Below are 17,074 nucleotides of genomic sequence, written 5' to 3'. Positions count from 1 at the left end.
TTCACCCTAAATCTTGTAGCCAAGCTTGGGTGGAGCTTGTTTTTAGTGGATTCAATCATATAGTACTTGGTAGACATAGGGTTTTGCTCAAAACCAACTTTGGTACGGATTTCTCTCTTACTCTACATGTTATGTGGTGATTTCGTATGACATTAGTGTTTGATTGCTCTATATGGTACTGCTGGAACACCCTAGGATTTATGGATTTCATATTCTTACGAATGATGTACTTTTGTCTTGAGACATGAGATTCATGAGTTATTTGTGACGTGTTTAATAATGTTTGCATGTGTGGAATGAGGATATGGTGTCGGTATTTGATAGTGATAGTAATGTGGTTGTAGTTGTGAAGTGGAATGTGGAGTTTATTGTGAAGCAAGGGATGGAAACACAAATTCACAAGGGGTGGGGTTAATGTGACGCAAGGGGTGGAAACACAATATCGCAAGGGGTGGAAAATTTGATGGAAGGAATATGTGTGCGTGTATGCGCGTATGTGGGTGTCTGATACTAGTAAATGGGGTTGAAATGCGTTGCTGTCGAGTTTACCATTTAGCTTGATTCACTGTGTCTATGTTTATCATCTCATCAACATATAGATTTTGTAGATAATTTTCTACGGGGCTTGTGTAGCTCAACCAAATCCTTCTTTTCAGGTTCCATTGCCGGACAATAGGTTGCATGCCTTGTGTGTTGGGATGGAAAGACATTTAGGAAGCTAACTGCGTTTAGTTGCCTTAATCACCTTGTAATGACTTCCTTTTTGTTAAAGATGGTTTTGTAACTAATTATTCTTGAATCTCTTTGACTAAACTGTTTGTAACCAAATAACTGGTTCGAACTTGTATTTAATCTCATTTCGGGGCCGGTGTGCCAATATTGTATATTCCTTAAAGTTGGGGACTTGTTTGTAAATTAAACAGGTGGGAACTCTTTTTGGGTATTATTTATCCTACGCGAGGATCTTTCGTCGAAAAGGTTTATTTATTTATGTTGAAAATCAAGGGCGTGGCACAGGTGGTTGTCTAATAACATCATGAAGGCTAACTTTGTTTGCAAGGATAACATGGACTCTAATCCGGGGTTCAAAGACAAGTCTGATGGAGACAGCGAGAAGGATAAAGTTGATGAAGCAAAGGAATGATGATTTTAGAGAGATTCCTTCTTCCTCAAATGCAGTAGAAATAGAGGTTGGGTTTTTGGCGAATGAGAAGCATATTGTTGTCAAGGATGTTGAAGCCCAGACAAGAAAGGTTGATGGTTTGTTCTCTTCTTTCAACTCTGAGTTCCACTCTATTACTAGTCCGATTTCTCTTTCGAGGCCCAAAGTGACGGATAGGAGTGTTGGGCTCAATATTCCAAGAGAAAAGTCTATTCATGTAGCAATCCAAAAATTGGATAGGAGGTTGAAAAGATCGAGAAGGAAAAGCAGTAAGAAGAAATCTCTCTTTGATTTTGGGTTAAAGGTGGTCAAGGAGAAGAAGAACAAGAAGGTGGTTCATTTATCTTCTCTTTCTTCTAGTGACATTCATAATAGAAACTCCCTGTTAATTAATAAAGCTCGTAATTGTATGGATATTGATGCTTTGTGTGGAGTTAAATACCAAGGGGGGAGAATTTTAATATCAAGAAATATATTGAACTAGAGGGGGTTGGAATTTCAGAAAAGGAGATTGGGGATTTTGATGAGTTGGAGGATCGTGCCTCCCTCTCTATGGAGTTCTGATTCGATTGGATTCTCTGTTTGGGTGTTCGTTGCTGTCCTTTGCTGTGTTCCTTTTCTAATGCTGGTTGTTGCCTAGCAAGCGTTGGTCTTGGCTTTGTTTTTCTATTTGGGTTTACTTTGCAGTTCTTTTGGTGGCTTGGTGTGGGTGTTTTGAGGTTATTTTTTGTCTATTGCTTGCCTGTGCTTGTTCCAGTTTCTTTTGTGGGGGCTAGTTTAAGTTATTTTTTTGGAGGTGTTCTCTTTTCTTTGTTTTCATTCTGAATGGTGTTGGAATGTTGGCGGTGTTTTCCTCTCACAAATAGGTGTGTCGGGGTTGTTTCTTTTCTTTTGTTGGCTTCTTGCCAACGTCTTTTTGGTACTCGGGTAGATCTTATCTACCCTTGTTCCTTTTAATATTTGTTCCTTTTCAGAGATTAATAAATTTTTTTTTACTGAGAACAAAAAAAAACTAAAATACTATAAACCCTAAAATGTGATTCGGTATATTCCCCCCAAGAGGGGAAAAAAAAACTCTCGAAAGCTATGAATTGTTATCCGAAAAATTCAATTGATCGAAATGGAGTGCTGCGGATCTGGGAAAAAAAAAACCCGGGATACTGTAAAATCGAACCAAATTAAAGGCATATATGAATATCGGTACCTACCTGATCACCCAAGAAGTCAAGCAACGCCAAATTCCGTGGCGGAAATAATTGTCTTCCAGTAAACAGCTCGTGAACTTGCCGCACAAGTTGTGCCACTGTATATATTGTTGACATAATCGCCATCGCCAAAACATACCTGTGAACAATCACAGCGTCACAAATTCATATCCGCATTCCTAATTGTTTACATATATCCGCATTCCTAATTGTTCACATATACTTCCATTCATGCTCCAGTTAACAATCCAGTAATTGAAGTGTTGTTGGACTGCTAAGTTTACGCTTCTGATGCAGTCTTGCTACTGTATTCTGCTGCTGTCCTCTGCCGTTATGATAATAGAAGGCTGTTCAGTCCGGCAGTTGTTTTGTATTCAGTAGGTTAGGCTTCTTGGTATTATGTTATCTTTTGTTGGTGCCATGAAGGTGTTGTTTTCCTCCCTTCTTACTAGATGGATTGGAAATAACACATATCATTTAGCTTGTAGCCATTTGGCGTAAGCAATTTTCTTTACTCTTGTTTTGTTTTGTTTTCTTTACCTCCTGGGTATGCCATTTGTAGGCTGTATATTCGGTTAGCCTCTTTTTTCAATTCAAGCTGATTTACCAAAAAAAAAAACACATTTTTGTAAATGCACCTATATATTTGTATTTGGAAGCTTTATTGGATCCTAATTAATACATGCGGGAAAAAGTTTAGGGTACACACCTAAAAAAAATGGTGTACGGAATGTATTTTTATATGTTGAAACTCAAAAATTCATGAACCACCACAAATTTCTTGTAATTGAATGCCAAGAAATTTGTTTATTGGGACCAAAAGAAATTGTAAACAATACCACAAAATTTTTGATAGTTTTGAGCAGTCTTTTTTGACCTTTCGCTATGTATTTTTTACCACAATTTCACCCTTAACTTGTCAAGTTAAGGTTTCTCTTTCCCGATCAAATTTTAATGATTCAAACTGTTCAATGTGTGCAGACCGTGATTTTAAGAGCACATGCGAAAAAATTGGCAAAACAAATGACCTGAAAAGGTTTGATCCGAACAGTTTTTCATAAAAACGTCATAAATGCATTTTTATAAAAATACTGTGAAGGGTTTGATCCGAGCAGTTTTTCATAAAAACGCTATAAATGCATTTTTATGAAAAATTGTTCGGATCAAGTCCTTCCACGTTATATTTTTTGCCGATTTCTCATGTGTACCCTTAAAATCACGTTTTAAAAATATTAAACGGTTTAGATTCTTAAAATTTGATCGGGAACAATGTCAAACTCATGAGATCCTTAACTTAGCAAGTTAATGGCGCCCTTAGTAGAAGAGGACTCTGTGTGTGTGTGTGTGTGTGTGTGTGTATATATATATATATATATATATATATATATATATATATATATATAATTTCTTTCTCCTAAGGACCACCTTAACTTAATAAAATAAAGACCTCTCTTTCCAGATAGAATTTCGATGATCCAAGCCGCTCAATATGTTCAGAACGTGATTTTAAGAGTACCCGCGAAAAATCAACAAAAAAAATGACCGGAAAGGTTTCATCCAAGCAGTTTTTGTTTGTTTTTTATTGAACGGTTCAAATAAAAACTACTCAGATGAAGCCCTTCCCAGTCAATTTTTTTACTGATTCCTCGCGGATACTCTTAAAATCACGTTCTGAACACATTGAGCAGCTCGGATCATCGAAATTCGAACGGAAAATGGGAGGAATGGAAAGGTCCTTATTTTAACTAAAATAAGGACTTCCTTATTTAAAAATGACTGTATATATATATATATATATATATATATATATATATATATATATATATATATATATATAGTAAGCTTCAAGTAAGGCACTCTCATTTTAAATAAAATGTAGATGTCCCATTTTCTCCCATTTTTCGATTAAATTTTGATAATCTGAGTCGTTCAATGTGTTCAGAACGTGATTTTAAGAATACGCGCGAGAAATCGATCAGCAAAAAAAATGATCGGGATGGGCTTGATTTGAGCAGTTTTTATTTGAACCGTTCAATAAAAAACAAACAAAACTACTCGGATCAAACCGTTTCAGGTCTTTTTTTTTTTTGCTGATTTCTTATGGGTAACCTTAAAATTACGTTATGAACATATTAAGTGGCTCGGATCATTGCAAATTAGTCGGAAAAGGGATGTCCTTAACTTAATAAGTTAAGGGTGCCCTTATGTGAAGATTCGTGTATGTATGTGTGTGTGTATATATATATATATATACACACACTTATATACAGTCCGGATCCAATGAGGGATCCCGTAAGGTGCTACCGTGCGGGACTCCCCTTTTTCGATCGAATTGCGATGATCCAAGCCGCTCAAAGTAATCAGAACGTGATTTTAAGGGTACCTAAGAGAAATCAGCAAAATAAATGATCGGGAAGGGCTTGATCCGAACAGTTTTTTATTGAATGATTCAGTAAAAAACTGCTCGGATCAACCCCTTCCCGTTCATATTTTTTTTGCTGATTTCTCGCGAGTACCCTTAAAATCACGTTCTACACACTTTGAGCGGCTCGGATCGTCGCAATTCGATCGGAAAAGAGGAGTCCCACACCGTAAGGGATCCCTTATGAGATCTGGACTGATATACATATATACACACACCACCACCACCACCACAAAATTTTATAAAGAATACCATCGAAATTCATAAAAGTAAAGCATGAAAATTCATAAAATTAATAAACCACCACAAAAATTATTTTTCAGGCCAAAAATATTCAAAAAATTTGCCACAATTTGTAACATGATACAAAATTTCGTAAAATATGTCACAAAAATTCGTAAAGAGAATGTGTACCAAATACTTTTGAGAATAAATTCTCTCCGCCGGGGTTGGAAAACCCCAGTTTTCCTCCAAACCAATAATATGCTGCCACATCATCAAATTGTACCAAAAAATGGAAGACTCACGTGCCTGGTGGTTTGGTCCTCTAACTTGGGTTAAACCTACGGTTACAGTACTCCTCCCTCCTACTAGTAGTCTAGTACTACTCCTGCAAGCCAAAAACTTAACCAATCAAAAAGTTTTTTTTTTTCCTTACAAGAACCGATCAAAGAGTTATTTTTCCAACTGTCAGAAATATTCGGGTTAGTTTACGCTTGCCTTGACTATTTCTCTTCTTAGTCCAATAAAAGAAAGGTCAGCCACGCCGAAACTAGGAGATTTAAAAAAAAAAATTGCTCACGGTATATGACTATATATATTGATTTGAACCGGTGAAAAGATACTTATTTTTTTAATCATTTTATTCTGGAATGTCGTAATTAATTTTTATTTTTAAGGTTCTCATAATTAAGTATCTGCTCTTTATTTATTAATTTTTTTTGGCCAAACGAAAATACTCATAAATTAAACTAGAGCAGATGCTTGATTATGATTTATGAGAGCCCTATAGAAAAATAATAATTATGACATCTTAGGATAAAATGATCAAAAAAATAAGATCTTTGCATCGGTTCAAACGGATTGAAAATTGAAATACTTAATTTTTAACTATATTTTTTAATATATAAATAGTCTAAAAAATTTAAATACTCCAATGTTCAATCCGTTTGAACCGATCCAAAAATCTTATTTTTTTGATCATTTTATCTTAAGGGTCATAATTAATAGTTGTCTCTAGGGTTCTTATAATCAAGTATCTGCTCTATAGACAACGTATCAATATAGTCATATAACATGAATAATATTTGTTTTTTAAATCCCGTAGTTCCGGCATGGATGACCTGTTTTTGATCGTCTGGAAAGAGAAATAGTCGAGGAGCATGTAAACTGATACGAACACCTCTAACCATTGAAAAAAAAAGGTTATCAGGTTGTAGGTTAAAAGATCTCGTAGGTTAAATTAAACTTTTCTGATCGGTTCATGTTAAAAAAGAAAAGAAAAGAAAACTTTTTCATTGGTTAAGTTTTTAGCTTGCAGGAGTAGTACTGAAAAAGGTGTAAACTCAAATTGGAGGACTGAACCAGCAAGCACGTGTTTCTTCCATTTCCTGGTACAATTTGACAAAGTGACAGCATATTATTGGTTTGGAGGAAAACTGGGGTTTTCCAACCCCGGTGGAGAGAATTTATTCTCAATACTTTTTCCATCACTAAAAGTCAACTCATCAAATCACGACCCTAAATTTCAAATTCCAAACATATTGATGTTACATACATTCTCTAGAGATATTGAGAGAGAGAGAGAGAGAGAGAGAGAGAGAATGGAATGGTGGAAGAGAGTTGATTGGGTGAGACCTGTATTCTTCATAATTGTCGAAATTTTGCCCATCGCCGTAGTTGTTGGTGGCCATGATAATAAAAGCAAGAAATGAAAACAGAAAACCCAATCCTCTTAAAGCCAACGATCCTATCTTCAGCTGATCCTGTGTCCTCAATCGTCCCAGGATCCCCAGAGCCCCAAGCCCGGACGCCGGCGTCTGGTTCTCCACGTTTCTAGCAGGCGGTGCCGTTGGCTTGGGCAAAGTACTTGAGGCAGTTTTCGTCGGAATCGGATCATCGGTACTAGTCATTTTTCTTGAAAGCGAAGTCAAATGTAAGTAATTACGAGGGAAAGATGTGATTTGAACGAACATCAAAGGGAAGGACTCTATTTCAAAACAAAGACTACAAGAACTGATAATTAATCGTTTTTTTTTCCTCACTATTTTTCATTGTCATCTTCTTTGACAACTCAGCCGGCGGGAATGGAGGAATCAGGAGGTGTTACGAGATCAGATCACGTCATACAAGCTCACTTAAATATTAGTATTCAACTTCAGCCACTGATTATTAGAAAGAAATTATTAGAAAAGAAGATTATGTGACCTAATTTGAATCACACTATGGCGTGAGGTTTGATTATTATTAAGAGACTTAAAAGATAATCGCCGTCATTGTCATCTTCTTTGACAACTCAGCCGGCGGGAATGGAGGAATCAAGAGATGTTACGAGATCAGATCACGTCATACAAGCTCACTTAAATATTAGTATTCAACTTCAGCCACTGATTATAAGAAAGAAATTATTAGAAAAGAAGATTATGTGACCTAATTTGAATCACACTATGGCGTGAGGTTTGATTATTATTAAGAGACTTAAAAGATAATCGTCGTCATTGTCATCTTCTTTGACAACTCAGCCGGCGGGAATGGAGGAATCAGGAGGTGTTACGAGATCAGATCAAGTCATACAAGCTCACTTAAATATTAGTATTCAACTTCAGCCGCTGATTATTAGAAAGAAATTATTAGAAAAGAAGATTATGTGACCTAATTTGAATCACACTATGGCGTGAGGTTTGATTATTATTAAGAGACTTAAAAGATAATCGTCGTGCCTACCCAAAGACGAAAGAGATTGTTCTAGGGAACCGGGGTGGGTGCTGCGCAGTGTGCTATGCGGCCACCGGGGCAGCCTTGCCGGCATCGGTCCGACAATCAGAGACATCCATTGCATAGAGCTCGTCAAGTACTACAAGTGTACCAAAAATCAACTCGATCAAATATCGTTAAGTGCATCATCGGAATACATATAACTTGAAAAAAAAAGAAAAAGAATCCTAATGGATACGAAACACTGGATCAAAACTACTGAATCCATTTTTTTCAAGTTATATGTAGAGACCCGTATTTTTTTTTTAGGCTATTTTTTTTTTTGTTAATGTATAACCCGTCGAGATAGACAATGTGGATATTTGGTGTGACATGTTCGTGGAAGGATATAAGGGCGATTATGTAAGAGGTGCACGAGTGAGTGTGTGGTGCGAGAAGCGGGGGATTGCTCCCCACTTCTATAATTCTCCCCAGTAGAATTATTTCTCCACTTTTTTTTTCCTCTCACTCTCTCGGCACTCTCTCTCCTCCTCTCCTCCGAAAAACTCCCTCCTCTCTTCTCTCTTCGATTTCATCTACCTGGGGAGTGATTCCAGACAAGGCCCGAGAATTAAAGTTGCTATACGAACCATGGGCTTTCTGAATATCCAAGAAAAATCACGAACGACCACGTGGGAGTTCGGTTGACTTAGTCAAAGGTTCGGGTTTTGCTCAAAACCCATGAGGTAGGGACTTCTTACTCTCGTTATGCGTTTATACGGTGTTTATGTACTTAGATCGTGCCTTGTTTCGTGGTTTGAGATTTTTTCTTCCATTTCCAAGAATCTGCAGAACATGGTCTTCGTTTTTGCTGTTTTATGCCTTCTTAAGTTCGGAATTAAATTTTGGTTCCTTCGTATGAAATAGAGTAGACTTAGAGCCCGTTCTAATGCCGCTGGAATCACTCGAAACGGTTGAGAATTGAATTTATGGTGATATTTAGAATACTGGTCTGCAATCTGTCTCGTTTTCTGGGTTTCAGCCCACTTCGAATGGCCATAACTTCCTCGTCCGATGTCCGTTTTATGCAAACTTTATATCGGTTCGAAGATTTTGAAGTCAGCTTTCATTTGCCACTGGAATCGTCTTAAAACTCTTAGTATACAAAAAGTTATGATCGATTGAGTGGAGGTATGTCAATCTGTCAGACAGATTCGTGTAGCCTCGGTAAACCCCTGTTTAACCACCCTTGGAGTGCAGATTTGACTAGGTCTCCTTTGCGTCTTTCAAAGTTCATTCAATCACCCAACTATTGGGACTGGAATCACTCAAAAATATTAAGAACTCGATTTATAGTGATTTTTAGAAAATTGAACTGAAATCTGAAAATTTGGGCAGCGTGCAGGGCTGCAGGTTTTTCATCGTTTGTTATAGCTAAATGACGCTATTTGTTATGGGTCCTTATGGGTTTTAAAGATTGGTAAGTTTGTGATCTTTTGGCGTTGGAATCATTGAAAAATATTGAATGTGGAATTTTTATGAATTGTCGAACACTGACTGCTCTCTGGGATAGTTTTGGTCCGTTGATTCTCTTTTGTCTGTTTTGACTCTCAATCACTTCTAACACTTTTTAAACATCGTTAAACCATCCCTAAGCTTGATTACTTGAGTTCCTATGAGTTAATGATCATTCAAATTCCTTCGATACCCATTAAGCATAATCTTAGTGTTGTTGTAAATGGAATATGTGATTTAAGGTTGTTTAGGAGTACCGAAGGCTAAGTGAGACATTGTGGGAAGTATAGTTGGCAGACGTGAGCTTTTCTAGTGATCCGAGTGGTAGCATAGTGATCCGTGTCCGCATGATTCACTTATCCTTCAAACTCTATTGGTGCTCGTTCCACGAGATCAAAGTAATCAATATTAGTAAGTAGTATGTTGTAGAGTCGCTATGGAGTCGGTACGATATTATGTTGTACTAAGAGAGAAAGGCGTGTACTGATTTGTTAGTCAATGTTCTATTATGATTGATCGTTTGGAATATTTTGAAATGTGATTGTCGATGCGTGTTTGACCTATAAATCAGTTTGATTGACGTGCCTTATTGTGTCATGAGATTAGAGAAGTGTTTGTTGAATGAGTTGTATGATTGTTGGGATTTGAATGGTTGCAATTGAGAATTTGAACGAGGAAGTGACTGCAACGCAAGGGGTGGAAATGCAGACTGCAACGCAAGGTGTGGTAATGCAGAGACCCAAATAATGGGTGATGTTGACTGCAACGCAAGGGGTGGAAATGCAGACTGCAACGCAAGGGGTGGAAATGCAGAGTGGTTGAGATTATGAGAAGTGTCGAAATGGTTGCGAACCTATTGTGAGTACGTTTGATTGATGTGATTTTAATAATATTTCTACATGACATGTGAACGGCTAGGAATACTTACAAGTTGTTTGGAACTCTTTGGCCGTAGTCTGTCTTTCGTTGTGATAAACTCGTGTTTCTCATGTTCACTTATCGAATTCTTTCACTCTTTGTGCATACTTCATCGCATTTTCATATAGTTTGAGTATAGATTTCTCTACTGGGCTAGTGTAGCTCAACCTACCATTTTCAGGTACACTACATGGACACAGTCTTGGAGGGTGTGAAGTGCATGCTGACATCGCAGGCTAAAGTTATTTTCTGAAGAACTTGTCTTTCCCTTGTAAATCAAACTGTATTGTACTATTTTCTCTAATTTGGAATACTGTATCAATTGACAAAATTGTGAAATTTAGAAACTATATGTTGTAATTTGGGGTACCGTATGTACTATTGTGAGGATTTGTATTTAAAATGGTATTGTTATTTATGTTAAAAATCGAGGGCGTGACAAATTGGTATCAAAGCATTAGGTTTGAATACCTAGAGACCGTGGGGAGACTTAGTCTCATGGGTTTAAAAATCATTGCCCTTTTTTAACAAAAATATGAGTGAGCTTGCATGACTGACGTGTGTTCAATGAACTAGCATTGCATTTAAGTCTGCATGAAACAGTGAATAGCTAATGCTCGTGTCTGAGAAAGAGAAAAGTTTGACCTTCTTGTAGTGGTTATGGTTGCGACCGTCGTTATCGTTATCGTTACTATTGGCAGTTTTGGCCTTGAGCCATTGGTAGTAAGGTGCTTTTTTTTTACATGAGTTGTTAGACGGGAAAAAATCTGAAAGGCTGAGATTGTTGTAGTACTTATGCGTAGTGGCGATGTCGACATGTGAGAGGTGATCTCTTTTAGTATGTAATAGAAGCGTTAGACCGTAAGTGAGGTTTGTGAGCTAAGTGTTTGAAGTGTTTTATTTGAATTGCGCAGATTACGTGTTAGGTTTTAAATACTTTGAGTAATTTTTTTTTAAGTGAGTGAGGTGTATCATAGCTAGAGGATTGAGCGAGTGAGTGTCTTGAATGTGTTCGAAGGGATGATGTCTTGTTTTGGTAATGATTGTGTTTTGCAATTGTTATGGTGGTTATTAAAGTAGTGATTTTGAGTATAGGTAAGGCACTTGAGCCCGCCTAGGGAGTTATATGTATCTGAGGTTGACTTAGGAAGATGAGGGTTATAGGTAGGGTGTCTAGATATAGTATGTGTCTCCTGGACACCCAGGCGACTACCGAATAGATCCAGTTGGAAGATGCGCTTGATCATCGCTCCTTCTAAATGGAACTCTCGGGAAGTGAATTGGACACTAGGTTTATACTTAGGGGTAAGATCTCTAGGTTTGAGACAGATGTCTATATATAGAAATTTTGTAGAAAATGATGTGCTATGGTGGTGTTGTAGTCATTGTAGTGATTGCCATAGTGGTGATGTTATGAGGGATCGGTAGGAGAATATTAGTTGTGTTATTCGGAGAGAGGGAAAGTACGACACAGGGAGAACGATAGTGATGTAACTTAAGTCAAATGGTCAATATATGCAAGGTAAGGAAATTGTTTGAAGTAAGGGCGATACGAGGTTGAACTATTAAGGGTGATAATGAAGTGGAGTGTAGTTGGTGTCTTTAGTGGGAATGGTGCGAAATTGGTGGTGAGCGTGACTGCTAGAATAAGATTGATTTGTGAGTGATGAGATGTTGATAGGTTGCAATATTGTTAAAATAGAAGAATGATTTGTATTGATGATACGTGCATTTATGATATGATGTTTAGGATTGTAAATGTGAGAAATACATGATTTGATTTGACAGAATGAATGAGAAAGCTCAAGATTGGTAAAGTAAATAGACACTGTATAAGGTTTTGTGAGAGTAAAAGGAACAAGATGACTGTTGGGCTTCCTGAAGCCATGAATTATAAAGTAGTAGATACTTGGTGAGTCTGTTGGGCACTCGGGGAGTTCGTTGGATACCTTTTGAATCCGTTGGATATTGAGTGAGTCTGTTAATGTGTGAATACGAGGCTGGTGTTGTGTAAGCCATTCAACTCTACGGTTGATTTTCTGGAGATATTTCATGTAAGTGTTGATATTTCATTTAGGTGCTTGATCTATTGTGTAATCTGAATGTGTGAAATTTGCCTTTAAGATGCAGTCCAGAATTGGTAAAAAGAGTTATGGGGATACAAAGAGGTGTGAGTTAGAGATTGTGGTTAGCGGTTTTGATTTATGTGTATTGAGTATCTATGTATGAAATTATTGGTGTTCGGTTAATGGAAGTGTCCTATTGATACATCTGAAGATCGGGTTGAAGTCAAAACTTATTTTTCTTTTTTTTCCGAATGAGAGTGATGTTGTATGAAAGTTGATTTTTAGTTTAGTTCATTTTGGAAAATAATACCGATACAAGTTTGGAGTCGGCTATATCATGCTGATGTGAACCTTATCTTAAATTCGTTACTATGTTGTCTAAATTGTCGTTACCCTTAAAGACTAGGTGAGGTGCATAAGATTGATTGGTGATGATATCTTTAAAAAAAAAAAAAAAATTGTAAATGAACTTTTCCTGTTAAATTCTATAAAATTTTGCCACAAGGTGGACGTGTTTCGATGATTTTTCAAGTACGGAAACTAAAATTTTCAATGAATCAAGTTTTTCATCAAAATTGCCTGGAGGTGTGTGATATTACACTTTTACTATGAGAATGGTGAGTGGGAAACTCATTATTGTTGTTTAATTCTGATCTCATTGTGTCGGACACGTAGACTTTGAGCTAACGTATGCCTTTAAAGGGACTTGTCTTGAGTTAGCGTTGAGGCTCATTAGAGCTTTGCTTATGTGAGTCTTGAGAGCGAGAGTAAGTTGAATAATAAGAAAGGAAGTGAAATAGAAACGTATGAGAGTTGACCACTTTATTAGCGTACATGAAGAGTCTTATAAACCTCGAGGGAGAGAATGGAAAATCTTGAACTTGTTAATTGTATATGGCTTGGCAAGTTGTTGAGTTATGATGTCGTGAAGCTCTCCTTTGTGTTTGGATACTATCCTTAGAACCGGAACTAATTAATCGGAAAGAGTGAAAAATGGATAGGGTTTGGGAGACCAAAACTGATTGCTAACACGAGTAAGATTCATACGAACACGGCAGCTCCTTCATCGATGTGTGTGAACCTTAGGATTTGACGATCGTTTTGGTAAGAGGTGATACAAATTGATTGTGGCATTGTAGAGTTCATTGCGTCTTGGACACGAGAGTAGATGGGTACGAAATATCATGAGTGGACACGGTCTTGTGGATTAGAGTTTTCTTTGATGATGTGTTTTTGTAGGTTTGATTTAAATTTCGAGGACGAAATTTCTTTAAGAATGGTAGGATGTAGAGACCCGTATTTTTTTTTAGGCTATTTTTTTTTTTGTTAATGTATAGCCCGTCGAGATAGACGGTGTGGATATTTGGTGTGACATGTTCGTGGAAGGATATAAGGGCGATTATGTAAGAGGTGCACGCGTGAGTGTGTGGTGCGAGAAGCGGGGGATTGCTCCCCACTTCTATAATTCTCCCTAGGAGAATTATTTCTCCACTTTTTTTTTCCTCACTCTCTCGGCACTCTCTCTCCTCCTCTCCTCCGAAAAACTCCCTCCTCTCTTCTCTCTTCGATTTCATCTACCTAGGGGGTGATTCCAGACAAGGCCTGAGAATTAAAGTTGCTATACGAACCATGGGCTTTCCGAATATCCAAGAAAAATCACGATCGACCACGTGGGAGCTCGGTTGACTTAGTCAAAGGTTCGGGTTTTGCTCAAAACCCATGAGGTAGGGACTTCTTACTCTCGTTATGCGTTTATACGGTGTTTATGTACTTAGATCGTGCCTTGTTTCGTGGTTTGAGATTTTTTCTTCCATTTCCAAGAATCTGCAGAACATGGTCTTCGTTTTTTCTGTTTTATGCCATCTTAAGGTCGGAATTAAATTTTGGTTCCTTCGTATGAAATATAGTAGACTTAGAGCCCGTTCTAATGCCGCTGGAATCGCTCGAAACGGTTGAGAATTGAATTTATGGTGATATTTAGAATACTGGTCTGCAATCTGTCTCGTTTTCTGGGTTTCAGCCCACTTCGAATGGCCATAACTTCCTCGTCCGATGTCCGTTTTATGCAAATTTTATATCGGTTCGAAGATCTTGAAGTCAGCTTTCATTTACCACTGGAATCGTCTTAAAACTCTTAGTACACAAAAAGTTATGTTCAATTGAGTGGAGGTATGTCAATCTGTCAGACAGATTCGTGTAGCCTCGGTAAACCCCTGTTTAACCACCCTTGGAGTGCAGATTTGACTAGGTCTCTTTTGTGTCTTTCAAAGTTCATTCAATCGCCCAACTATTGGGACTGGAATCACTCAAAAATATTAAGAACTCGATTTATAGTGATTTTTAGAAAATTGAACTGAAATCTGAAAATTTGGGCAGCGTGCAGGGCTGCGGGTTTTTCATCGTTTGTTATAGCTAAATGACGCTATTGGTTATGGGTCCTTATGGGTTTTAAAGATTGGTAAGTTTGTGATCTTTTGGCGTTGGAATCATTGAAAAATATTGAATGTGGAATTTTTAATGAATTGTCGAACACTGACTGCTCTCTGGGATAGTTTTCGTCCGTTGATTCTCTTTTGTCTGTTTTGATTCTCAATCACTTCTAACATTTTTTACACATCGTTAAACCATCCCTAAGCTTGATTACTTGAGTTCCTATGAGTTAATGATCATTCAAATTCCTTCGATACCCATTAAGCATAATCTTAGTGTTGTTCTAAATGGAATATGTGATTTAAGTTTGTTTAGGAGTACCGAAGGCTAAGTGAGACGTTGTGGGAAGTATAGTTGGCAGACGTGAGCTTTTCTAGTGATCCGAGTGGTAGCATAGTGATCCGTGTCCGCATGATTCACTTATCCTTCAAACTCTATTGGTGCTCGTTCCACGAGATCAAAGTAATCAATATTAGTAAGTAGTATGTTGTAGAGTCGCTATGGAGTCGGTACGATATTGTGTTGTACTAAGAGAGAAAGGCGTGTACTGATTTGTTAGTCAATGTTCTATTATGATTGATCGTTTGGAATACTTTGAAATGTGATTGTCGATGCGTGTTTGACCTATAAATCAGTTTGATTGACGTGCCTTATTGTGTCATGAGATTAGAGAAGTGTTTGTTGAATGAGTTGTATGATTGTTGGGATTTGAATTGTTGCAATTGAGAATTTGAATGAGGAAGTGACTGCAACGCAAGGGGTGGAAATGCAAACTGCAACGCAAGGGGTGGAAATGCAGACTGCAACGCAAGGTGTGGTAATGCAGAGACCCAAATAATGGGTGATGGTGACTGCAACGCAAGGGGTGGAAATGCAGACTGCAACGCAAGGGGTGGAAATGCAGAGTGGTTGAGATTATGAGAAGTGTCGAAATGGTTGCGAACCTATTGTGAGTACGTTTGATTGATGTGATTTTAATAATATTTCTACATGACATGTGAACGGCTAGGAATACTTACAAGTTGTTTGGAACTCTTTGGCCGTAGTCTGTCTTTCGTTGTGATAAACTCGTGTTTCTCATGTTCACTTATCGAATTCTTTCACTCTTTGTGCATACTTCATCGCATTTTCATATAGTTTGAGTATAGATTTCTCTACTGGGCTAGTGTAGCTCAACCTACCATTTTCAGGTACACTACATGGACACAGTCTTGGAGGGTGTGAAGTGCATGCTGACATCGCAGGCTAAAGTTATTTTCTGAAGAACTTGTCTTTCCCTTGTAAATCAAACTGTATTGTACTATTTTCTCTAATTTGGAATACTGTATCAATTGACAAAATTGTGAGATTTAGAAACAGTATGTTGTAATTTGGGGTATAGTATGTACTATTGTGAGGATTTGTATTTAAAATGGTATTGTTATTTATGTTAAAAATCGAGGGCGTGACATTATATGTGTTCCGATGAGGCACTTAACGATATTTGTTTGAGTTAATTTTTGGTACACTTGTAGTACTCGACGAGCTCTATGCAATGGACGTCTCTGATTGTCGGACCGATGCCGGCAAGGCCACGCAGCATGCTACGCAGCACCCACCCTGGTTCTTGTTCTAGTTACTACAAATTAAATTTTGTCTTCGTAGGTAGAATCATATAAATTTCACACATCTCAACGAATAAAGTAGGTTTTAATTCAATGTTTCCATTTTTATTTTCCAACAAAAAACATTTGGAAACGTATTAATAGAAAACTAGTGACATTTTCTGCATCGTTAATAGTCTTGATGCGTTCTACAACATGAACAATTTCGATTATTAAAGTTTGAAAAAAGTTCCTTTGGTTATCGGCTTTGGAGTAAGGTCCATTAAAAGCCCAACAAAACGACATAAAGAGGAGAGTTATTTGGTCCACCTCTTGTAGACTTCAACGTTCATATTGGTGGAAAAGGCTGGGTTACACACAATTGGTTCTTGTGTACGGAAAATTTCCCGAACAGCTATTTTTCTCCCTTCTTTTTCACGAACTTGATAAGTACTTAATGTCAAATATGAGTTCATCAGGATGTGGATTGTCCATGTTCGCCGGAATAAATTTGATTTGATCAAGAGATTGGTCATGTCTAATCATCCCAAACTTTTGCATTGAGGATATACTCAAAAATATACGTTGAAAATAGTATGAGCTTCATAGTTGGCCTCACATTGCACATATTGTGCATGGAGCAAAGAAGCTGCATCCAATAGCTTAAGCATAATGCTTTTCTAGGGGTATCGAAAATGTAATTTAAAGACGATCTATGGGGCCCCCTCTTGGGTCCCACACGAATAATTCGAATCGTTCATAAAATTTAAAATAATTTTTGAATGACCCTGCAAAAAATTAGCTCATTGAATATGTGTATGTGATTGATACAAGCTAGCTTCCAAATTTCACTCTAAACG

The 17,074-nt window shown here is 37.4% G+C and overlaps 1 protein-coding gene and 2 long non-coding RNA genes across 3 annotated transcripts in view; 2 read left to right on the top strand and 1 right to left on the bottom strand.

Annotated features, from left to right (window-relative positions):
* Nucleotides 1–7,102, bottom strand: part of LOC131322548 (CASP-like protein 4B1) — a 36,106-nt gene extending 29,004 nt beyond the window's left edge. The window contains exons 1-2 of the mRNA XM_058353907.1: nucleotides 6,647–7,102; nucleotides 2,371–2,506 (exon numbers count right to left, since the gene is read on the bottom strand). Of these exons, the coding sequence (XP_058209890.1) occupies nucleotides 2,371–2,506; nucleotides 6,647–6,984 (474 nt within the window). The 5' untranslated portion in view covers nucleotides 6,985–7,102. The remainder of the gene's footprint in view (nucleotides 1–2,370; nucleotides 2,507–6,646) is intronic.
* Nucleotides 7,103–8,238: 1,136 nt separating this feature from the next.
* On the top strand, nucleotides 8,239–10,562 carry LOC131322546 (uncharacterized). The gene is made up of 2 exons (XR_009198880.1): nucleotides 8,239–10,075; nucleotides 10,317–10,562. It is a non-coding gene; the product is annotated as an uncharacterized LOC131322546 (long non-coding RNA).
* Nucleotides 10,563–14,092: 3,530 nt separating this feature from the next.
* Nucleotides 14,093–16,084, top strand: LOC131322547 (uncharacterized). The gene is made up of 2 exons (XR_009198881.1): nucleotides 14,093–15,443; nucleotides 15,495–16,084. It is a non-coding gene; the product is annotated as an uncharacterized LOC131322547 (long non-coding RNA).
* The last annotated feature ends 990 nt before the right edge of the window (nucleotides 16,085–17,074 follow it).

This window comes from Rhododendron vialii, chromosome 4a, assembly GCF_030253575.1.
Source record: "Rhododendron vialii isolate Sample 1 chromosome 4a, ASM3025357v1".
In the NCBI taxonomy this organism is placed as follows: Eukaryota; Viridiplantae; Streptophyta; class Magnoliopsida; order Ericales; family Ericaceae; genus Rhododendron; species Rhododendron vialii.
This window is presented reverse-complemented; position numbering and strand designations above follow the sequence as displayed.